Source organism: Aythya ferina, assembly GCF_964211825.1.
Source record: "Aythya ferina genome assembly, chromosome: 18".
Lineage (NCBI taxonomy): Eukaryota > Metazoa > Chordata > Aves > Anseriformes > Anatidae > Aythya > Aythya ferina.
The window spans coordinates 6141947-6167059 of NC_140317.1; the positions used below are offsets into that span (position 1 = coordinate 6141947).

General features: G+C 39.8%; 1 protein-coding gene across 1 annotated transcript; it reads right to left on the reverse strand.

Annotated features, from left to right (window-relative positions):
* Nucleotides 1-1120: 1120 nt before the first annotated feature.
* Nucleotides 1121-25008, reverse strand: RAB40B (RAB40B, member RAS oncogene family). The gene is made up of 6 exons (XM_084492625.1): nucleotides 24743-25008; nucleotides 5653-5713; nucleotides 4231-4291; nucleotides 3384-3461; nucleotides 2673-2895; nucleotides 1121-2238 (listed from the first exon to the last, which is right to left on the reverse strand). The coding sequence occupies exons 1-6, from the start codon at nucleotides 24882-24884 to the stop codon at nucleotides 1967-1969; spliced, it is 837 nt and encodes a 278-aa protein (XP_084348751.1). The 5' UTR covers nucleotides 24885-25008; the 3' UTR covers nucleotides 1121-1966.
* Nucleotides 25009-25113: the final 105 nt, after the last annotated feature.

Below are 25113 nucleotides of genomic sequence, written 5' to 3' on the forward strand. Positions count from 1 at the left end.
TACCTCCTACATGAAAAAAACACCTTCCCCCCCCCCGCTTTTTTTTTTTTTTTTTTTTAAAATCTCTTTCCACCTAAAGGCTCAGGCTTTACTTAGTACATTTGGCAGCGCTGCTCCAGCCTCTCTTTGGAATGTCTTTACACTCACTAGCAGGAGGAACATAGAACCCGACCCTGAATCACAGATTCTGAATACAAGTGTTCATATTAATGGTCTCTCCTGTTAGGTCTCCAAACTACACCATACATACGGAAAGGATGCAAACTATTGACCCGGTGATTGAAGGGACCAAGATAATGATTTAAACAAAACTTAATCAAAATGGGATACAAATGTGTACAGCAGAATTCTTCTTTCAGGACACATAGCCAGTCCCAAAGAATGGGTCCCTTGGGCTCAGCTCTAGCTTGTAGCCGGAGGCTGCTAGGTATGTTTTCTTAAGCTGTAGGGATGTAATTTCTACAGCACGACAGCTTTGTCCGACACCTGCAGCACTTCTGCGTGTACGCATGGTAAATGTACGCAGCTTTCCCTGTGGAGCTCGCACCAGCAGGTGGAGCCTGCTTGTCACCGAGGGAGTGGGAGCGAAGAAAGCAATCTGACAGAAACTGCTTACACTGCACTGTTTTGCCGTTTAGACTCTAGATACAAGAAGATGTGGTTTTGATCATGCTTTTCTTTTAATGTAGTGTTGCATTTATTGGTCTAGGTGCTGACATAACTAAGCCCTTTTATAATGGTTTTAATTTTCTCTACTCACATACAGAGGCTATGGAGATCCAGTCTGGTTCAGGGGGAATATCAATATTTAACTTGATGGTATCTCACATTTGTGAAGACACCTAGAAAAAAATGGGGTCAAATCACACCATCACCTCAAAGGACTCATTGCTCAGGAGAACAAGTCACACTGTTCTTCACAAAGAGGGGGAAGACCTGACCTGTGTATTATGCTTCTGTACTTGAGCTTACACTCTTGAAGACAAGTGCATCAAAAGCATTACATTGTTCTTTCAGGATGGCTTCATGTTCCTGGCATCTAATTCATGTATATTGTTCTTCAAATTCTTCTAAAGGAAGATAAAGAAAGCCTTCTGCAATTAAAGAAAGCATAAAAGGATTTCTTTTCCAGAAACATTTATTTATTTATTTTTAAATAGTGTTCTTTTCTTATAAAGCAGCTTTTCAAGTCATGTTCCCTTAACTGCAGTGTCTTTGGCATTTTCCTCCTAGAACTTTCTTATACAGTGGTATAAAATGTATTTTATTTTTTTTTCTTTACAGAAAAATAAGTATTTAAAGCACAAATTAATTCTCTGAAGTATTAAATAACATACCAAAAACTTTATCAAATCCATTACATACACTAATGGGACAAAACCTTGTTGTGTATGTGCATAGTAATTATATACACATTTTTAGCTTAGATAAATTAGTGCTTTGAAGTTATCAAGGAAGCTTTACAAAATATCCAAATGCACAATTGCAGTATTACCAGAATTTGTCACACTATTTGTAGAATTTACAATGTATACATTGCATTTAAAAACCTCTGCCTGAATATGCAAACCAATGACTTTTTTATACATCTATTTTTGAATTGTTTGCAAAAAGACAGGATTTTATACAATTAAATGTAAGTCACTTCCCAGATTTCAATATGATGATAATTACCCCCTATAGGAAAACACATCAAATAGTGAAAACAGTGGCATCATGCACACAGAAACTAAAATACAGTATGCGAGTGAGCAAAATGTCACATCCTTTCAGTTGCACTGAACACGTCACTCATTCCAAAGCAGCATTACTGTAGTGAGCAAGCTCTAAAATAGGACTTATTTTTCTTATTTTTGTCAGTGTAGTAGAATACATACATAGAGTATGCTCAACTATTAAACAAGTAGTCCTTGCATTCAACACTTCACATGAAGGGATTCCATCCAGGTTCCTTTTCTCACAGAGTTTAAGAAATTTTACAGCTGTTTCTTGTACAGTTTTTTGGTGGGCTCTGTGGCGGACGGATAATTTTAGCTTTCTTTAAGCTGTTCCTTTTATTGATGTTGCTGGAAGTGAGGGAATATGAGCGTCCATGCATCATCCTGGCATTAAGGCCGTTGGCCATGGAGAAGGATTTGAGATGGCTTCTTAAGGCAACAGGGAGAGGGAGCTTGTCAACAAGATGCACAGGGGTACAGGAAACTATGGCACGGCAACAAAGGTCTTGCAGACTCAGTACTTGAAAACAGACATAAAACTTGCATTATAATAGCACGCTTTTGTCAGCCACATGGCAGCAGCATACCCAGCACTCTGCATGCATGCTTTACTTAGGATGAATTCTTGTTCCTCCTCCCACCCCGTTCTCACATCTGTATTATTCAAAAAATCTACTGCTTCAAGTTCTTAGTTGTGTCACAATACTTAGATGATTGAGAATGCAAGATCTAGGAAAGAGATGTTTGTTATTCCCTACAAAATCAAGAGCAGGTTATACCCGCATATATATTTTCTCTGTTTATAAAGCTAGTTGTACAAGATTCCTGGTTCTACTTATTAATGTTTTTGCATCAGTTAGCCAAGTAATGATCCTCTGGAAATTATTTTATATTAAGGGAACCACAAGCCTTTGCTAGGACTACATTTAAATATTTTCAGCGTATTTTGCTTACCCTTGTTTGGCCTCCACAGTCTGTCCATTCCATGTCTCATCAATACTATTCTTGCTAGCTCAGTAAAGGACTCTGTAATATTGAAATTACAAAGTGGACTGACTTCAAAAAAAGTCATGCCCAGCCTCTCAGCATAGGCTTGTGCTTGTTCAGTAGATACTTGGCGTTTGAAAGCTAAGTGAAGGCGGTTTCCAACCAGGATTTTTGGTACACCAGGAGCATGCTGAGGAAAGAGAAACATTTTAAAAAAAAGAAAAAAGTTTAGCTCATTTCCCCCTTCCATCAATTAAAACAAACAAAAGCTTTCTCACGATTTAAAGACCAAGTGGTACGTTGGACAAGATGATCACTAGAGGTCCCTTTCAGCTTAAATTATTCTATGATTCTCTGATCAAAAAACATCCCTTCCTCAGAGAAAAGAGACTTGCACAGATGATGTGGCAAATCCATAGCAAGAGTGGGACTACAATATGTAATCTTTGCCCTCCATATGCCTACTGTCAACACCTTTAAAGAAATCAGACACTTTAGCCGATATGTTTCCTACATTCTAGAATTATAAACATAGAAACAAAATGGTAAGCTTGGCATCTTGGATAACTCTGTAGTAAGCATTGCCTGCAAATGCCAGTAAAAACAGCAGAAAATATCATAAGCAGTCAGTCTGAGTCATCTGTTACAGACTAGAGACAGTCTGGGACTGTACCTTACCTCATCTATTTCTTTTATCCATCGATCAATTCCATCAAATGACCAACGATTGGTGATGTCATACACTAGAATTACTCCCTGTATAAAATACATATATAATTAATTTAAAAAAAATGTAAGCTTAACAGAGTCACAACACAGAAAACACTACCTGCAAATTCTCTGATTCTGAAATTATCTTATAAGATGCTGAGAAAACCCTAAATGGAGCAGAAACTCAACATCCTATGAAACCATGCCATCTCTCTGTGTAGATTACTGATATGGTAAGGGGCAGAAAACCTGACTGTTGCTTTGAACAATTCTGTAACATAACCTATGTAACTCATCAGAACCAATACACGTAATTAATAACAGCAATACTTTGAAATCTGAAGCTATTGTGACTTTTAGCGTCTGTTTTTCAAACTCATTTCATTACAAGTCATTACACTTCATTACATTTTTTGACTTCTCCTCATATCTCCTGTTACTCTTGACAGTTCTGTTACCAGTTTATCTTACCTGACACACAATTTAAAAAAATAGCATTAGCATATTTATTCGCATGATTAAAGTATGGTAACAGGCTTAAGTTGTTGATATAGCCAACAAGAAGACCTGAGAATACATATCATCATGCTTTTTTTCTAGTTCAACTTCATTCTCAATCTCATTGATTTCAACCCCTTCCTCTCCTTTCAAAAAAGGGAATCCTGCCCCTTATTATTTCCCAAGGCTCATGTTATCTTCACTGTATTAGCGGATCTGCAGACAATCCACAGGTGAGCTACAGAAGCTGTCACAATGGTTTGCTAACGCTTCTTTCATTCATCCAACAACCATTACCTGGAGGTACTTAGCTTACCTGAGCACCTCTCGAGTATGACCGAAATATGGTGCAGAATCTCCCTTGCCCTGATGTATCCCTAAAGAAAATACATTTAAAATATTATTTAAAAGAAGTAGGTGACCTCCTACATTAAGAGTCCAGCTAGATTAACCCATTTGTACTGATCAATATCACCTCTTATTCCATTAGTCATGCAATAGCAATCACTAATGTATAAGAGCTCTTCTTGCTCTCAGCAGTTTCCCCCCAGTGGCATTCTGTCCTTTCCTCTACATTTTTCAGATTTCTCAGGATGAGAGGACAAGAACTTCAAATTTTATTCTTGTGATTGCCCTTGGAAAACAAAGGCTACTGGTCAAGTGCACAACATATGCCACTAGACATTGCATTTAGCTCAGCTTGAAGAAAGGTTGTTTTCACAGCAGAAGAAAAGTGGGAGGAAACAATAGCTATCACCAAGGAGACTAATGGGAAAACACAAAATTCTTGATTACAGCAGCAATAGTTTATCATGAGCCTAGTATGATGAAGGAATCTTTACAGAGATATAGAGAGCACAGATTTTCAGAAAATCACGCACACAGACAAAAAATCACTGCATGAAGAGTTCAGAAGCAAAATTTTAAAGAGTGCAGAATCAGGTTGATAGTGAAGGGTGTAGTAAGAAGCGAAATTCCATACAGAATTTTTGAGATAGATTACAGATCTTCAAATGCAAGGCACATGTTTTTGTACATGGTCAACAGTAGAAACACTTCCAATCTGTTATTTTTGGGAATCCAAAGAACATCCTTTCCCTTCACAGAAAGGATTGAGACATCTCTTTCCTGCCTGCTTCTCAGATGAGCTTTATGTGGTACTTTTACTAAGCTATACAAAATGGAAGGCAGAAGAAGAAAAAGAAAGTAGGTGAACAAAGTATCAAGTAATCAAGACACCATATGGCAGAGTACTATTACATGTCATTACATTTAACATTTGAAATGTTATCTTAAAATTCTTAAGGGCAAAAACAACCAACATAGAATAAATTAAAAATAAATCTGACAGGCACCCAGACATTTAATTCAAGTATTATTAAAAAAAAAAAAAAAATCAAACAAAAATAAACACTGACATGAATTGGTACAAGATCATCCATTTCTTGGAGGAAAAGGATATAATCATAACAACTCATTTTGTATTCTTTTGTGCCTTTCTCCTGCATTTATTATGCATCTCTCATTCAGAGAAACTGTAGTGTTCCCCATTACACATGAAATAGCTAGAAAAGGAGGTAAAGACTAAGTAAGTGACTTGCTCAAAGCGCTAGCTATATGGATCATTCTTCCTCATTTGGCTAAATATTTCTGATGTATAATGGAGACCTCATGCCCACAAGAGTTATATTCTTTGTATCTTTGAAGTATAAGTCATAAGGAAAGGCAGAACACATACCAGAGTTGTAGCTTGATTCGTCGGCCATCCAGAAGAATTGTTGTAGTCTTATAATCTATACCTGAGGGGAAAACAGTCATGGAAGTCTTAGATCAGCTTGCACGTGCACAACATACATACAGACAGTTACAGACTTTGAAGAAGCTGACCATAAACCAAAAGATTTTTCACCAGTACTTTATGAAGTGAATATAGAGAAGAATAACTTGTTAATGTAAAGTTCTGAAGATCTTGTATTATTTAAGCAAGGTCCAGAAATCAAAGCAGATTTCTCACGTTGCCTTCGTGTTGTTAACCAATCTGTTTTATTCATTATCATGACAATATAACATGCTTCAAGTTTTATTTCTTTTCAACAGAAAAACGTAGGTGTTAGCCTTTCCTCTCAAACATATGTTGTGAACTAAATGCCATTCTCTTCATCTGTTCCTCAGCTTTACTGCCTCTATTATTTATTCCTTTCTTATCTGCTCTAACTCACAGACAGCTCTTACAGAGTGGGTGTAGAGGGCGTACACATGCCCCCCTCACATAAAAGCAGTAGATAGTGCAAGAAGAGGATGTTATCTATACATGCACACATTACTTAATCTATTAATGCAAAAAAAAAAAACAACAAAAAAAACCCAACATATTGATACATTTAGCTTAGCTTACATCTTTATTGTTCATCTTATAGCCTTTGCAAACAATCATCAGTGACCTATGGCACTAGCTTTTTTAATGCTAACTTGGCATACCAGGTTTTAAACTAAGTAAAAATAATCTGGAGTCTAGCTTTGCTGTTTTCCTAGTCAGAACAGGCAAACAGGTGTCTCCTTCCCCGTGCCCCCCCCCTCCCCCCCGCATTAAATTAGGGGGGACAGGAGCAATCAGCAGCAGTTACGTAGCTACAGTTGACCTCTGAAAATATCCATCACCATGCCAATGGTCAATGGCTTTGAACACTGTGCTGCAGTACTGCATCCACAAAGTGCGTAATTATAAACATTAAAAGAAAGAGAGGCCTTTATTTTATTAAATGCTATTTGAAAAGTGTGCATTCAGTATTAACATGGTGCAGCCAAGCAACAGGTTCACTGGTAGATGTGTTCTCACGCTTTCTTAACTATGACAAAGCCAAATAACTTCTTGAATTGAACATTTATTCACAGTCTTCCAAAGGAAGTTATAAAAGCATTAAATCTCTGAAAATGTACTGAAATGTAATGAGACTCATGCTTTGAAAAACAGGGATGTTTTATTTTCTGAATGTAAACAAAATGAGGTGAGAAAAACACACTGACAAGGAAAAACAAATGGATGGGGAAGAGTGTCCTAATTACTACTAAAGATTTCAGCAAATCTTCATTAGAGGAAGAGGGATGACAGTGGTGAAGATGATCCTGCTGATTGCCTGTACCCTTGCTGCAGGCAGACAATTACAAAACACTGCGGGAGCGTGGAGAAACTCACTGCATCCCAGGAGAGTACTGCTGGGAAGGAAGAAGGCAACAAACTGACACAGCAGTGGAAGTACCAGCACTTGAAAAAATCTATATATACCAGGGTTTGTATTGATGCACAGATCAAATGCTTACTAACAAGATTTTTTTTTTTTTTTTTTTTTGCTGTACTTAAGTGGAGAAAAAGAAGTTTGAAAGTTTAATAAGAATTGTATTAATTACTTATACTGCTCTTCCCAAGGAACAATTCAGCGCAGCATGGCACATCAACAACAGACAACCTGTCCTGGCTGCAAGCACAGCTCTGGAGAGGCAACCACCACGCAGGAAGTTTGCTCTCTGCCTGCAAACACGGCGTGGTCACCACGTTCACAAAATGGACTTCCTTCTGCTCCTTCAGGTCGAGTACTTCCAACTCCTACCAGCTGTCATGAAGAGGCCCCGAAAGCAGACACTGTTAGCCAGTTACCTCTGTTTTTATCAACAACAAATAATAGGTTTAAAGGGCTCTGACATGGTAAGCAGTCACAGAAAAGGAAGCTGTACCTGTCTCCCTTTCCACAAGGACAGGAATTTGTCAAGAGTAGGTCCGGAATAAAGAACTGGTGTCAAATTACCAAACAGAAGTTACCACAAGGTAACAGCTGGCATCCGAGACAGCTTTCCTGGTAGCAACAGGCAAACAAAAGAGATGCTGCTTTAGTGCTTCTTCTAAAATTTGCACCACTCTAAGCTGCTCAAATGGCATTTGCCATGTGCAATTGAAAAATACATGTATGCTATGTGGGACAAATGAGATTTGAGCCCATTTTATGAAAGCAATCAGAAACTTAAAATCACTGAGTTAAAAAACACAAGACACTTACTCTTTGAAATAAAGGAAGGATGCCCTATCTCAGGAGATGTTCTCCTAGTTAAAAATTAGGATAAATTCTTGCTCAGAGATCAGTGTACAATTACCCTGTGCAGCCATCTCCAAGTTACAGTCTCAAGACAACTCACTTGTACAAAACCATCACTAATTTCTCTTCCAGATTAGACTCCAAGGGACTGTGAATGCTTTTATTACATAGCACGACAGCATCGATTCCTTTTCATAGGATACCTGTTGTAATACAGGTACTAAGGCATCCACTGAACCAGGTTCTTTATCTCCACTACAAATAACTCCACTAATTTTCTGGTTTCCTAAGTGTAGAAGTTTACATTTGTAGAATAAATAGCTCATAGTCAAAACAACTTGTAACAATATTAGCAAAATGTTTTTACTTCTATAATGTATTTGCTGATATTATTAGTAGAGTTAAAGCAACTTTAGACTTCACAAGGTGAAAAATTTTAAAACAACAAATTTCAAAGGACAGTTGCACTGTAGTACTATTATTTTTAATGATTAATTGGCATAACTTGTTGCATAGTTTACGTCATTTCTATCAGGAGCAGAAACTGTTAAACATCTGCCCAATCTGAAGACCAAGTGCAACAGAGGAGTGAGTCACCTTGCTGTAGCCCCAAAGAAACGGGTACTCATAGTCCTGAAAGCAGGGGCATTTCTTAAGAACCAGAAGGCGAGAGGAATTTACTGCTACCAGGGTCCTGGGAAGGAAGAAGCTAGCAGTGACCAGAGAGATGGCAGAAAGCAAGCTCAAAGAAGCCCTCCTGGTGTGATACGAAGACAAGGTGAGTAAGCGGGAAAACAGAGGCATGGCCACCCGTAGTTCAGTCACACGCTATCAGGAACCGTATTTCAGTGATGCCACTTCACTGCCTGCAGGGTATTTCACTTGACTCACATCTGCCTACAGCTCCACTCCTCTCATTTCTTACAAACTGATGAGGACATGCTACAGTCAGGCAGGAGTATATTAGAGCGAGCTCTCTTGATGCAGACCTTCCTAGGCTGGCAGCAAAGAGAGGGAGCTGAGTTCTTCTGAGCATGTCCATCCAAATCAGAGACTGGTTTGATGCTGTACCAACCTGCAGTGACTAGACACACACCGAGCTGAAAGGTCACCAACAGCAACAGTGGGCATTTCAAGCCTCTAGCTTGCTGCAGTAATGTGAATTGAAATGTCTCCTGCCTCTAGTTCAGGCTCTCATCTGTGCATTTGAGAAGAGAATTTAAAAAAATAAACCAAAACAAACAACAACAAAAAATCCAGCAATTTTCAGAAGATTTATTTTCATTTATTAGTCAAAACATTCCAATTCTCCAGTAGGATTAAGAAATAGTCAAATCCACAAACCACAAGCAGAAATGAATAAGTATTTTGAAAAATCAAACCTACAGACAGAGCCTTGGGACACTGAACAGACCAGGACATTAAAATTGTTTGTGCACTGAAAGAACAAGTTTCATCATTTCAGAAACTCTTGAAAACACAAAACATAGAGCAAACCCTGTATATCACTACAGCACTGGTTCCAGCATCCTGATATTTCTCAGAGGGTGAAATACCTCCACTAGTTTCTCTAAAGTGAACGAAGAGGCACATGTTTAGCCAACCGTGACACATCCCACACAGGGACTGGACATCCTGCATTCTGCTTAAAGACCTACTAAACACAGAAAAATCAGTCCTGCATAGCTGGAGGATACACAGCTGAGCATGCTCGACACTACAGACCACACACTACTGCAAGTCATTCTTGTTTAGCTGCATATAAAGCAAAATATTACATCTTTTCCCTTAAATGACATGCATAAGACATGCCTGAAAAACACACTACCCATCTTTTATGGGTTTCTCTTTGGGGTTTGTGGGTTTCTCAAAAGATTTTTGAAGAGATAGATTCAGAAGTGTGTTCTTCAGCTGTTGTACAGATAGAAGCAGTTGATAACACAACCTGCATATCGCTGCAATTAGCATTTATGATTAAGAATCAAAACAAAAAGTCTTTTCACATGAATCATCAGGAACAGCATGCAGCTATAACAATGAGACCAACAGATGTGGATTGTGCTGTTGTACAAATCAAATGTCCTTCCAGAACATTATTCACTCATTTAGTAAGACAGAATAGCTTTGTTGGGATACACAAATGAAAAGTATCTCCATAGAAGAAAGGGGAGAAAAAGGCATCTAAATAAATAATTCAACTTTGTGAAGTGAGCCAGAAAAACCTCTCAGTGCTTAATGCTTTTGTGTGTTTTTTTTTAAGTCAAAATTATCTACCTAAAGCCACAAGTTGAAATTAAATAACCTCAAACAAGCCACACCCCTTGCTGGAGTTTTTTTTTAATTGAATTGCTTTTTGTTATTTTTTTCCCCTCAAACACAAAATGAGTAACTAGAGAACTGAAAGAAATATTACCAGATCCAGGAATGGAGTAAAATTTACAAAAAAGCATTTGGCTGTTCGGTAACAACTGCACTAAAGAGGAAGCCATCCTCTCAGCACTGCTGCCTTGTAGCCATTGCCGTGCTATCACTTACGCTTCGCTGCCTACACTGCAGTCACATCAACAGTGATTATTTGAAGGTCTCTTGTGAATTTTGGTTTCTCTTGAAGCTTATAGCTGTGTTCCTGAATTTCCCGTTGTCTCTCTTTAGGGCAGAATCCTGCAATCATTTACATTGCTCATTTTGCGTTACACCAAAGGCAAGGTTGGTTAGCCAAAGATCTTTTCTGTTCGGTTTAATAACGGAGGTTCGATGACTGACTGTGTGATGACCAGCCAGTCTCAGCTTTGCAGCAGTGAAGAACTGGCTCGACTTGAACAAAGCTTGAACACAACTGAGTACAGACAAACCATTGGTCATATTTTGATAATAAGACAACATTCTACCGAACAAACCCCAGACTGGTCCCTCCGAATTTTTCAAAGGAATTAAATGTTAGTCAAATATTCTAATGTTTTGGAGCTCGTTCTGAGTTTTCTTTGGATCTGCATTTCAATTTAACAAACAAACCTTAACCACTGCTTTGCAGTGAAAGACTTTATTCAGTGCTACATTTGTCCCTACAAACAACACTTTCTGTATCTGAGAAAGTACAGAACACATTACTTTGTCTCTGAGCCTGGTGTACCCTTAAATTTTACTTCACACTGAAAACATCCTTCAAAGACTGTTGACCACACCTTGAAAAAATAGTTTTAGGTTTTGGAGAGTGCTTAAAAACATTTTCTCAAAGGCATGATGAGAATTCAGTGGTCCCATTGCTTCCCATGTTATCTCCTTTTCATATACATTAACAATTACAGCCTGATGTTTCTCTTCAGAACACCTCTGTGACTATCTCCAACATATTTGGCAAGTGACACAGTTTCCAACTCCATTCATCATCCCAAGCAAGTGGATCCACATCATGCTTTTGATTCAAAATTCATTGAAGCTTTAAAAACTAAGCCCAATGTTTCAAACCTCCTGCTGCAAAGATAAACTCCTGACAATAAAACTGGTCCATGTCTTGTGACATGTGAGTACAAAGGTCAGGTTATCTGACAGCCGTATTTGCCTTCTGCTTGCAATTTCAGAATAACCATCATTTTCCAAATTCCAGTCTCTTGTATTACACTTAATTACTGCAATAAAAGCCATCTGTTTGAAGAGCACAGATTGCCTATTCACATTGAAATGGGGACACTGAAATTCTGGATACAAACTGTCTTCTTCAACTCATTAATCAAGTCATAAACCACAATTAAACTTAAGTCTTACACATAATTCACTCATTTTAAGATGTGACAATTTTCCCATCTATTTTCAAAAGAGATTTATATCAGACAGCTCCAGCTTTATGTTTAGCTTTGTTTATGGTCAGACATGCCAATTAGAAAGCCACCTTTAAAAATCCAAGCAATCCTTAATGATTACACTGAAGCTTTCTATGGTTGCACATTTTTAGGGCATCAGGTCAGAATCGGAAGGTCTCTGAGCACTTCTAGCTGGCTCTAGTCCAGATGGTTGTCCTCACAACCAAAGCAAGTGGCACAGCAGTAGGAAGTTTGTTGCAACTTTATGGCCTACCTCCAGTACTAACTTGGAAACCATATTAACAACTGAACCACTGCAAAACCTGCATAAGCCGCAGAATTTAATTAGGCAGAAGCAGTACCTGAATAAGTGTCTGCTCACTCTCTTATCAGCATTAGCAAGTCAACTAAAGCCCACACTTTGCATGTTTAAATCATGCCCTCCCCCAAAAAGAATAGGCAAACAACTCTTTCAATATGTGATTTCCTTTTTTAAGATCATACCTTAGTTTGCAGTATTTCTGCTAAGATAGCTAAACGAAAAACTACACATTCAAAGCAGACAGTTGCTTGGAAAGAAGAAAACACTATTTGACATCAGCTAACAATCAACTTTTAACCAGAACTTGTAAGCAATTCATTTCTATTCCTATTAAGAGGAAAGGAAAATAAAGACTCTGAGATCATGCTCCATTTTCATCTGTCTTACAACGCACTTGTCAACAAATAAATAGCCTCTTTTATAGTCTAAATTTATTTTACATGAAGAAAGAGAAGTGTCCCCATCCTCCAGGTCAGGAAGAAGCAGCAACTACAAGCTTCAGTTCATCATTTCCTTTCTCCCACTCCTCCAAAAGAAAAGGATATCAGAGGCACACGGTAAGCTTGGTAACTCAGATGTTTGCTACAGGTTGCAGTTTACATCCTCAGATGAAAGCTACGATATATAAACATGTTATTGTTTATAAACAGGAGCACTGCAGGAAAAGGGAATGCTATTATTAGCATTATGAGGAAGGGTGTCATCCTTTGCTTCAGTGCATTTTATTAATAAGCTTGAAAGAAGAGATTCATCTACCAATCCCAGGAACCTCTTAAGTGAGATGTTTATTCCTCATCCCCTTATTTCCTCCACGGATGTGAAAAATTAAATGGAAACAAGGAGCCCATGGTGCTCATTGATCCCGGAACACCTCTGGTGCCTTACAGATTGATCTTCTGCAACTCGATCCAGCTGCTACTGCACAGCCCCACATGACGCACTACTGACTAGTGAATCTGCGTGAAAAGTCTGGGTCTCCAGAGCTGCAGACCAGACTGGAATGGCTGTCACCAGTTCTACACAGAAACGAGGACCTGACAGAACACTGCATTACGTGCTAAGAGCGGTCTGACAAAGACACAGGGATGAAGATGGAGCTAAAGCAGGGACAAGACACTGAAGAGGAGAGGCTGAGAAGGGGAGCTGACCAGAAACACAGAGCAAGGAACCTGGGGGAACAGCCAAGAGGCAAAGGGCAAAGGAGGTACCAACCAAACTGTAACTGACCAAGGAAAGAAGCAGAGGCTTTCAGAAGGACACAGCTTGAGTGAGGTGAAGAGAGAAGGAAAACAAGTTAACAGTCAAATTCTAGAAAAGGGAGCATGCCTTCCTTCGAGATCAAAGGTGTAGGACTTCTGGTCCATTTGATGGTCATCTTTCCTGTGATATGACGTAGCACCACTGAATTTGCATTAGAAATTAAATTCTCTGTTATCAAGCACAGTTAAAAAATAATAATTATTCCCCCCATGTGATCTTCTCACTGCTGCTGCTGCTGTTCACCAGTTCCTACAAGAGTTGGGCTGTATCATGAAGGAGGTTCCTTTGTATGTATCAGTCTTGTTGTTAGCAAGCACCCTCTCTTCCTAAAAACCTGTTCCATTACTTTCAGAGAGCATCAGCTCTCAAGGGCAGTCTATCATTCACAGTCTCACCATGTCCCCTACACTCCCTGCAATTAAATAGTTTCAAATATGATTCTTTCACATCTCTTGAAACATGCTCGTGGCTCAAGCAATGGCTATGATGTGGAGCTCTGCACAACTGTGGCAAGTATCATGAAGAGAATCTTGGCCAGGCTACAATAACTGACCAGAAAAAAAAGTAGAATAGGTTTTAGGTAAGAATTGATCGTCCAATGCTCCTAGTGCGTGTGGATATCTTCTTGATGCAGTAATTCTTTATCCCATAGCTTAGCAGGTAGGGACAAATCATCCTGGTGCGTGAGAAAGAGCAGAAGGCAGGGTACATATCTTTTACAAAATCTACAAATCAAGAAAGAAATAAGAGCAGCTACGCAGAACTTGCCCTCACTTACATGTTGAACGCTAGGTTGAATTATGGCCAGAATCTGGAAGGAAGAATAGCTTAGAAACTACTATAAAATATTAAAACCAGATGCAGTATTTCACATTTTACAACGTTTTCCAAAAAGAGAACAATGACCTTTTCTGTCTTGACACTTCATTAGCAATAAACCAGTTCAAAAATACTTGGCATGAGAAGAATCCCAAGACCATCCAGTAGCCATTATTGCGAGTGATGGGCCTAGAAGCTCACTGTGAACAGTTGCAAACTTCTCCAAAATTTCCCTAGGCTTTAAATCAAGTCTCAAATAAATGCTTCTGAAAAGTTAAACCACCACTATCAATTAAGCATATCAATATATCATACCAATTATAAAATCAGAATTCTGTTTCAGAAGTATATTGCCATATATTATGAAAAATATGTGATATAACCAAGATTTGCAAAAAGAACTCCCAAAAAACAAGCTGCCATCAGTCCTCCCAGAATTCACAACAGTATTTGTCACCAAGTAGTAAACTCTAACAGAACAAGAGATCTAAAGTACCTCTGTAGGGAGAAAGTGGGGGAAAAAAAATGGTAATTTCTTTCCCCACCCCATGAAGCACTGCATGTTCAAAGAGGGAAAAAGTTTACTTAAAAATAATACTTTGTGCTGAACAAGTAATGAATTATGTAATTATGAAGAACTAGAGATCAAAGCTGGAATTCACAACAAGTAGGTGTAAGTGCAATAATTCTGCTTTAAAGATACCAAAGACTAAAATTAATAGCATTATTTAAAAATTACTGTGGCTTAAAAGCTATATTCCAGAAAGCATACAGCCACCATTTCCAAAGCACAGATACTTGAAGAGCTTTCAAACTATGCCTCCAAACAGAAAACCAATTGCACTTCTTCAATTTGAAATTCCACGCAAAACACATGCTGCAGTAAAGTGGGCTTTATAAGTAATGTTAACAAGAACTCAAGGAATTACCAAGTCACAATGCATCTCCCATTATGAAAACGAGGAAAACTAAGTCTGGCTTGGATTGTGTTTCCAGTTCTCTCCTCTTCTCCTCCCCAGATATTCCAGCAGAAGAGCTGCCAAAATTATAACCGTACTCCTTTCCCAGGAGAAAAACACAAAATGCTAGCAAGCAATCATTTGGATTTAAAGGAGAAAGACAGACTATACAGATATAAAGCTCTTGTTCCACTCATCATTTAGTTGGTTTCAATTTTCCATGACATCAAAATAAACTGATTTCATTGGAATAGGACACAGGAAATTTCAGGTGGGAGCAAACTCAGGAGGTCATCTAGCTCAACCTCCTACTCAAACCAGGATCAGCTAAGAGAACTGGAGACCCCTCTGCACAACCTGTTTCACAGATTGACTGTCCTCATGGTTAAAAAAAGTTTTTTCCTCTTACCCATTCTGAATTTCTCTTGTTTCAACTTAGATCTGTTGTCTCCTAAGCTCCCACAACATACACAGCCTGTCTGTCCTCTCGATGGCCTCCTTATGGGTACCAGAAGGCTGCTCTTTGGTCCCCTGTAAAGCTTTCTTTTCTCCACAGAGGTGACTCATCAGTCTGCGACCAAACTTCATTTAAATTATTAGAACTGCAGACTTTCCTTCACTCAAAAACTATGTAATTACTTTTCTCGTAGTCCTCTGCATAAAACTACCCTGTCTTGCAGATGTCGAAGACAAAGTGAAAAGACTGTCTATAAGATTCCAGTTCTCAAACACCATCGGATTAAACTCCTGTTTGGAGACAAAAACTAGTATTTATACGGAAAAAATATTATGCTACACGTATCCTTGGACTCTAGAATCTTCTTGCTCCAAGACTAGCATCACTATATAATGGCTGTTTCTTATCCAAACTGAAAAAGAAAATAAAGTTAAAAGTTTAGAGGTTTTGAACTTGATTAAAATTCCATTTATCATACGTCTATTTTATCAGGTGTGTGTTCAAGTTGAACCATGATTTTCTAATTCTGAAGTGGTTTGAAAAGCCGGGGTTGTGCTTTATGCAAACATCACTTGGTGTATTTACAAAATCAAACACAGAAAAATGAGAACAGAGCCCTGACTCACTGAGATGATGCAGAGTGAATAGGGATAGCATTTCCTTGCTAAAAGCAACTAGAATGGAAATACACATTTCCAGCTATCCATGTAAAGATTTTGCACCACAACTCTCCTTATATTGACTCAATTATTCCACTGAATGCATCAGCTACATGAGCTTCTTTTCCTCAGTCTGGACTTGAGTGAGCATTAAAAAGGCTGCCAGACCTGCTGGGTCTCTTCTGGGCTTTCCAGCTGGCAGCTTCATATTTCACACACTTATATCCCATTTTAAGGCACCGCATAAAGTCAGCTTACAAATAAAGTATAAGGGCACAGGATTTACATTAACACATCACTGTCTCTAAAATTTTGAGGGGATAAGTTATTTTATTTTGAGGTCTATGGACTAAAGTATCCCCGCCCCCACCTTTAAATTAAACTGTTGCTTTTTTATTAATACAAATACATTTTCTGTTTCATACAAACATCTATAATGGTTCACTTTCTATAATAACAGGCAAATTCAATATACATTCCTCAAACAGACTTATAACCATTCCTTCAGTATATTCTTTCAGAGCACAGAAGCATTCTTTGCTGTTTCAGCTTTGCTGATGCGAGATCACAACAAAACCTATCGGTGAGGTTGGAGCAAGGCTCACTGCACGAAGGCTTAGGCCAGAGGAGAAACGAGAGCAATGGCAGGAGCACAACAGTGCGTTGCAAGTAGTCAGGCTGTAGTGGTCAAATCAAGTGGTCAGTGGTCAAATGCAAGTGGTCAGGCTGCTTCTGAATGTGTCAGAGATCAGCTGCAATTCATCTGAGGCAAAGGTGTCACTCTTGGATTGCAGCTCACTTTTAAATGTTGCCGCATGTTCAGTCTCTAGCTTTACATAGTCACACATGTGGGATTTGAACTAGCCATGTATTAATAACTGGGGCTTTTATTAAATAGGTTATCCTCCTCTGACCCAAGAACAAAAATAGCTTTTTATAAAAGCCATTTCTCCATGTGTATAAAAACACATTTCTCTACACAGTTTTGTGTGCTGAAGCACACTTAAAAAACATGTACTGTTTTGACCAACACAATTAAAACAGATATGGATGGCATTGGGGGGTTATATTGTATGAATATGAAACTGTGATCCAGAAATAACTTACTTGGAGATACTCCGGATAGTTTGATTTTGCATGAACTCAAGCCATCACTTCTTAAGCTCTTTTAAAAACAGCTTCAGGCACTTTGTTATTTTATGCCTGATAAGACACATGCAAATCTCCATTCTAGAAATTCTCAGCACAGTTACTCTACCTCTGTATGTTAAACTACCAGTTCCTACTTCGAAATCCAATGTTCCAAAAACATTTTAATGTCCAAGGTAACTCTGGAGTAACAGCCTTGGCTCTCCTAGCTACATCATGCTCACCACCTATCGCTTAGCCACCTCCATCTCCAGGTAACACTTGCTGGTTCTGCACAGTGCCCTCCCTTTGATGGCAAATCCCATGCAACAAAGAAAAACTGCAAAGCTGTTATATCTGCTTTCAGCTTAGCAAAAAACTATATTTCACAAGGAATAAACAGCTTTCCCATTTCCATGCTTCTGATAATAAACATGATTCCCAAATCCTTAATCTTCCCTGTTTACATGGCTACAGAGCAGCCGCAAATTACTGACCTGACAAATGTTTCTGTCTGTGTGTAAGGGTGTTTTCACTGCTAGATCCTTCTTCTCCAGATGGCAAGCAGTTACCTTTCTGTACTACAGGATTCTCTCCTTGCCTTGAGCACACTTAGGAAATTTTGTCCAGCCAATCTGAACACTGTAAGAACCGATTCCTTCGTTTTACAGCCCTTAGGGCTCAAAAAAACCCACGCCTCCTGCAAAGAACAACCAACAAGATCCTGAGAAAGTCTCAGCTGAACACTGTACATGTATTCCTTTTACCAACATGCAGACAGATTTACGGTCTTATCAACATCAAACAAGAAGTCAATTACACCAAGAGCGGGATGCATCACATTAAAGCCCTAAGGCAGCTGTTCAGTACACTTTGTCACTCGGCACGACCTGTTATCGATGGCACTCTCTCTTCTCTTCCTACCCCACCCAGCTCAATGAGGATGCTCTCCTGCTTGCTGCAAGCTCCTGTAAAGCTGGGAGCGACGCTGGTTTCTGGACCTTTAAACCCTCTCCAATCCTGGGCAACATGAGAATGTAACTTCCTAATAATTAGCCTGTAACTTTCCACAGATTTGAGCAGCAGTGTAGAGACATAACCAATTGTTGTGAAAAACAATATATTTTGGGGACTTTGCCCCAAGCAAGTACTAGATTATAGTCCGTACTGAGTTTACTTTACCTTTCTCAAGAATGGACATTTAATATATGTCAGTAAATCAGTGTTTTATTTGTAACAGCTTCATTTAGCCAATGAACTTGGAGCATCTGCCTACTTAACCAGTTCATAGTTTCATGTTGCAACACATGAAAACATAAAAGGGAACAATTATTTGTCCAGATGCGTTCCACTGTATCAACAGATTTAGATATGGATGAAAAAAAGCATAGCAAGCACAAAACAAACATGCTTGGTGTATTACACTTGAGATTTTCCTTAAATCAAAGTAGCATAACAAACACTAGCTCATGTCAAGTATTTTGTGTAAATACTGTATCAGTTTTCTGTATTTTCAGTCTCACATTAAACAAAATCCAGAAGAGCTGAATAAAATGGGATGGAAATATAACTTTTAACACTTGCCAATTTCTACTCTTAATCCCATTTTCCATTCTTGTTATGTTCCCAGAACAAAAACAAATTTAAAGCAAAATGTAATTTAACCAACATATTGGTTGTAAAACTTCATCCTGGCACAGGCAAACACGATTTTGGTTAGGCCAAAGCAGCTTAAAAGGACTCAATTACTTTGAAGTCTGACCACTTTTCAAAATAACCTGGACTTTTTGTTTCATGTTGCACACCTGTCTGGGAGCCTCAGGGTATTATTATTTTTTTAAGTCACTTTCCCACTCTTGCATATCTGTGAAAAATTAGGGGGGAAAAAAAAGGACACCAGTAGCCCAAGGGAAATGGAGACAGGCAGTACACAGAGCTATTGAACAGGCATGAGAAAGACAAAGAATAAAGTAAGCTGTAGTCTCTTTTGCCACAGCAATCTGAAGTATTACTTGTAGCAACAGCAGATATCAAATTCAGACATGTGAGTACACGTTGGTCTTCGGCAGGAATCTGAAAAACATTTGCATGATTTGCAAGATTTTAAGGCTTCTTCTTTCTGAAACTATACAACACAATAATATGCTTGACCAAAAATTTTGTTTTCTTTGGTCTTTTTTTTTTTTTTTGCTGCTGCTGTTGAATAGGCTTTGTTAAGAGACATAAAGGGCACCTATTGAAAAAGAACAAGCTAGACAAATACCTGATTTGAACATGTGCACACAGGGTCAATGCTGCACCCCCCTTCTCCCCACTCCCCCCGCAAAAATCCACCAGCATTGGTAGGGTGAAGAGAGAGATAGGGAGAAAAGTACTTCAAACCTACTGATAAAGCCAAAGAAATATTAATAACATATTAAGCTGAAGAAAGCTGGTTGAGTAGAAAAAAAGTGTATAACAAAGCAAAACTAATTTTTGAAAGGTTCAAAGAAACATATGAAAACCCATAAACTGCTAAGCAAGCCTAGGATCAAGCCAGGTGAACATTTGTTGTTTCAACAAATGCACAAGACCAGCTAACACTACAAACAAACCAAAAAAACAACTAAGTTGGACCTGATAATCACAGAAGATGCTAAAGGACCCTTTACTACACTGATTATGAAGAACGAAGACAAAGAGTTAAAAAAAAAAAAAAAAATTGGGGCGCAAGTCTGCTGCCACGTATCAGGGAAAACACTATGCACTGGTCTCATGAGACAGGCAATTCTTAGCATGATAAAGTAACACAGGAGTTAGCATAAGGCTCCAAACTTGAGATTTGAGGAGGGAGACAGGTACATGAAAAGTACCGAAGAAGAAAACCAATCTCAATTAGATTATAAGCTTTCTTCTTTTACAAAGGGCAAATTTTCTGTCTAAGTAAGAACAAAGGGAACGAAGCCAACCTGGGATCCACATTCTCAGCTACCACGCACCTCTCCTAAGTGACTGCATTTTACAAAGAATTGCTATTCTGCAGCGCTGTCCCGTGGAAGAGACAAAATCCAATTAATGGTGGTGATAAAGGGAGAGTTACTTCTATTTTTCTGTTTCAAACACAGTGAAAGGGAAAGAGCAAGTACAGAGTGGGTAGCTCTTTCTGTTACTGAACTTTTCACCTGCACAGTTTTCACCTCTGCATTAGGCTTGCAAGATACCAGGACAGGCCAACATGACCTAAAAATTTGTCTGTGGGGAGGTAAGCAGCAGACAAGCATCCCAGCCAATGATTAACACCAAGTATTACTCACCAGCATCTTTTTAAGCATTCAAATAAGACAACCCTTACCCGGGAAGTTCTCAACCTAAGGACAGGGGAAGACAAACAACTGTGACAGGAACTTGAGGACATATATGTAAAATGGTCACTAAGTGAAAGAAGATGAAAGAATTTGTCTGTTTTAACCTAATGTTCCTGCAAGAAAAGGAGTAGGAGTACATAGGTTTGAGCAATCATTCCTTGCAGTCCCTGCAATGAACAATCACACTGCGAGCACAATTTTCTCTATTTTAATATGAAAGAAAACACAGAATCAAGCTGAATAAAAATCCGTTAGCCTAAGACATCAAAATATTGTTCTACCTAGTGACAGCACATCTCAGGTATTACGTTCTAGTCTAGAAGCAATTATTTCTTCTGAATATATTCTGCTGATAGATTAACGATACTTAAAAGCAAATTTTCTGCAGCTCTCTAAAATAATTTTTGGGCAGTTTTTCCTACTAGGTGAGAGACCAAGCGTGTCCAAGCTATTGTAATTTCAGTTTTAAGCAAAACGTGGGAAACCCATAAAGGCAGGTTATCCAGACCACTAACCATACTGCTACCTGCCTGTCTCCAGGATAACTGCTTCCTAAATCATCTCTGTCAATCACGCTCACCAACACATATTTCAAGGCAGTCCTTACTTTGCTATGTTAATAAAGCTTTTTCCCTTCTTTTCAACCCAGAGCCCTTCAGTCATTAAGAAGAATTTAGAGACCAAGAGACTGTATTCCTTCTTAATAAAAGCATTTTTATTGTGCGAAATGCTTTCATGCCATGGCTCGTGGACCAGCAGCAGCTTGCAGGGACTTGACTGATCACACGATGCTGGCTTGCCTCCCGGCCTCCAGATTTTATATCTCTTTTGTGTACCAACAAAAAAGGAGTAAGACATATGATGCTGTATTTTCCCAGGAATGAGAGAGATGGCAGGTTTATTTCTGAAGAGTTAAGAAAGTGTCTGTGAAAAATTAATTCGTTGTTTATATTATTAAAGTTTGAGCCCATACACACGAGAAGAGACAGTTACATAGCTCATAGCTACACACAAAGCCTTCAGGCATCCAATGGCTAAACGGAAAAATAGCTAACCACCACATCAAAACCAAAAGAAACACAACACACTGTTCTAGTCAGCTCTGGGTTTTACTTTATCTTTATTCTCCTTGTCTGCTTAGCTGTCTTTGATGCTGCTGAAGACGACCAGCAGCCCTCTTTGCTGAAGTGTCCACCCTCACTTAGTCTTTCTTCAACCTCTCTTAAAGTCCTGGGGGGCTCACTTGGATTCTCCTCCTTCCCCAAGGAGCAGTCACAGGCTGTTCAACACCTTGTCTTTTCCTATAATTCCTTTAAAAATAGTCTGTGTCTACTTCTGAGAGCACTGCAGTGCACCTTGCTGGTACCTTCCATCACTTTGCACAGAAAAGTACCCTAACGCTACACCAAAGCTAAATTCTAATGTTTCGTCCTCAGCTCTAATGCACCGCTGTCCTTCCTGAAACCCTGCACTGTAACCCCATGTCTGCATCCTAACCACCTGTTATAGCTCACTCCTCCCAAACTTCTCAATATTCATATTCTCACCTTCAATTTTAGGAAGTTACTGCAGCAGGAAGAGCCTTTTTCATGTTGCTGTGAACAACAAATTCTGTCTTAAATGTTCAAATTCAAACAACTGCCCAAATGCCCCTCCTTCATCACGCTGTTCCTTCTCATTTTCAAGGCCCTTCAGAGCTCTTCTCTCACCACAAATGCTCTCATCTCTTACTGCATCATCTCTCCCCTCCAGAGCATATCAAAGCTACTCCCTCTCATCAAGCTCTGCAACAAAGTTTTGTCATTTCAAAGCTTATACACGTGGCACATTTTGACTGGACCCATCATACTCCTAGACTTTCCAATTCAGAGACCTAGTTGGCACTATGAGATTGGAAGATCCTAGCCAGTGAACTAAGGACTTGAAAGTGGTCAAAAAAAGCCCGTTTATCAAGCTTTTAACTGAAATTAAAAAATAAATAAATAAATAAATAAATAAAAATGTCATAACACCAACAGGATGTTTAGTTCTCTCCCTTTCCCTGCATCTCTATTTTCATAGCCTGCACAGATTCCCTGCAGCTGCATCCTATGTTGCCATGCTCAAGTGATGGAGGACAGGCTGAGGGGATCCAGGCAGAGTAGGGCTATCAGGTACAGAGCCCAAAAATAAACTGGGCGGAGTCCAGGCAAGTTCAGAAGTGTTCCAAGTTTGGCGCATTTGAGAACATCATACACTGAAGAATAAAGAAATGGATTAAGACCAAGAAAATATTTTCTACAAACTTTCACAGTTTAAGTCAACATCCTTCCTTAAGTGAGATGCGGTGGTATGCTATGATCGTGCAAACACTGGAGCTCAGAATGCTAAGAAAATTCTTAAATATGACACTAGTTGCACAAAATGTAAAATCAGATTATATTCCATTACAGTCTCCTTTTACATCCTCTGCTTTATCTGCCCTGCTCTTTTAACTCCCACCCCTCTTTTCAGACATGCTCATATTCTCCTGGCTAAAACCTCCTTTCACTCTCTGTGAAACACAGACCTTTGCACAGCACAGCTCGTGAGGACCTGAATTTCTCTAACCCTGTATAGTTAAGATTGATAAATAAGCTGATGCTAAATAAGCATAGACTACAGTCTATGAAGCTGTCTATGAAACATAGTACTTGCAACCCTGTATGCATATAAAGTTATTAATAACAATTAAGAATTTCCAAGCTGCATGTTAAATACTTGCTAAGTAATTCTAAGAGAACATTTGTATTTCTTGGCTGTCAAGAAATACATTCACAGAGATAGCGTTAGCCACGCAATTTAAACACTGTTTAAGAGCAAAGCACAAGTATCACAAGGTTTACACGCAGAAGACCGAAGACCTATGAGCTTGGGAGCAGGTCAAACATTCTCTCTCTGTTACGTCAAGATACATTGGAGACTAAAGTGCTTCTTCAGCAGAAGAATTTATAAACTTAGACTGCGAGTACAGAAGGCGCCAGACTCCACATGCTCTCCCCAAGCTTCTGTCCCTGTTCTCCAACCACTTGCAGAGCACAGAGTGAGCAGACTTAAACATCCCAAGAAAGTAATTTAGCAAAACTACTAGGCAAACAGCTTCAAATGCATGCTGATGCCTTCAAGGTGCAATGTGACTCATAAGCAATCATCCAAAGAACTCTCCTCCCCCACCCACTCCTTCGCCTTGAATCAGTACTATGAACCCACCACAATAACAAACCCTGAGTCAACGCAAAGCCTTCCAAATGAATTAACCAGTCACAGACTCATGCAAGCAGTAATTTAAAGCAATGGGTAATTTTACAACATAACTTGCTTTTTAATATCCCACGCAATATTTTTGCATGAGGAAGAAAATTGCGATCAGAGAGTTGTGCTCTAGGAAAACAAGGCTGGGGAAGTGAAAAGACTAGGAAGAGATAGAAAGTAAAAAACCCTTCTAGCAAAGCCATTATAATCTAGCTTTACATCAGTTTGCAATGAGCACAACTCTTTATTCTGCAGGGAGAACACATCTGGCACGGAGGAGGCTCTTCAGTATCGCCCTTTAAAAAGCTGAAGCAAAAGGACACGCCGCGAACGTGAACCTTGGTCTTAAAGGGCTGCTCTTCTGGTGCGAAAAACATGACGGGGCGATAAGGGAGAGAAAAACCTCCTTTTCTGCTCTTTCAGTGAAAGCAATCTCACGGGATACACAGTTACTGATTAACAGCGCTCCTTTACTAGAAGATTTTTGTCAGGATTTGCTTTTTGGGGGCTGGCGCTGGCTGACCTTTGGGGTCCCTTCCAACCCCCTTCACGACCCCGTTCCCCCAAGGCGCCTCAGCGACCCTCGTCCCCCATCTCCCCCCCGAGGCGCACCTCAGCGCCTGGCCCCGGGCAAAGCCACGTCCCCCATCCCGAGCCGCCCCTTCCCCATTAGGGGGAAGCCCCCAACCCCAACCCTAAACCCTAACCCCAACCCTGACGGCGCTCACCGGCGGGGTGCCCGTAGGGGGACTCAGCGGCGCCTCCCTGCAGGCTGCCCAGGATCTCGCCCTTGCCCACGTCGCTGTCGCCCACCAGCAGGAATTTCAGCAGGAAATCGTAGGCTCTCGCCGGACTGCCCGCCTGGCTCATCCTCCGCCGCGGCTCAGCTGCCCCGGCCCATGCCCTCGGGGAGCGGGGCTGCCGGGCTGCCGCATGCCCGGGGCTCGCTGACGGGAGGCGACGGCGGCGGCGGCCCCGTCCCGCTCCGCCGGCAGCCTCCCGCCGGCCGCTCTCTGACAGAAAGCGCAGCCCCGCCCCCCGGGCTCAGCCATTGGGCGGCTCAACTCGGCCCCCCAGTTGCTAGGGCGCTCTGAGGATG

Excerpts from the sequence above, each read along its gene's own strand:
- RAB40B (XM_084492625.1), bottom strand. The coding sequence starts at position 24,884 with ATGAGCCAGGCGGGCAGTCCGGCGAGAGCCTACGATTTCCTGCTGAAA. Across the intron at positions 4,292-5,652 it reads CGAATCAAGCTACAACTCTG|GGATACATCAGGGCAAGGGA; the intron begins GTATGTGTTCTG and ends TATTTTCTTTAG. Across the intron at positions 2,896-3,383 it reads GGATAAAAGAAATAGATGAG|CATGCTCCTGGTGTACCAAA; the intron begins GTAAGGTACAGT and ends CTCTTTCCTCAG.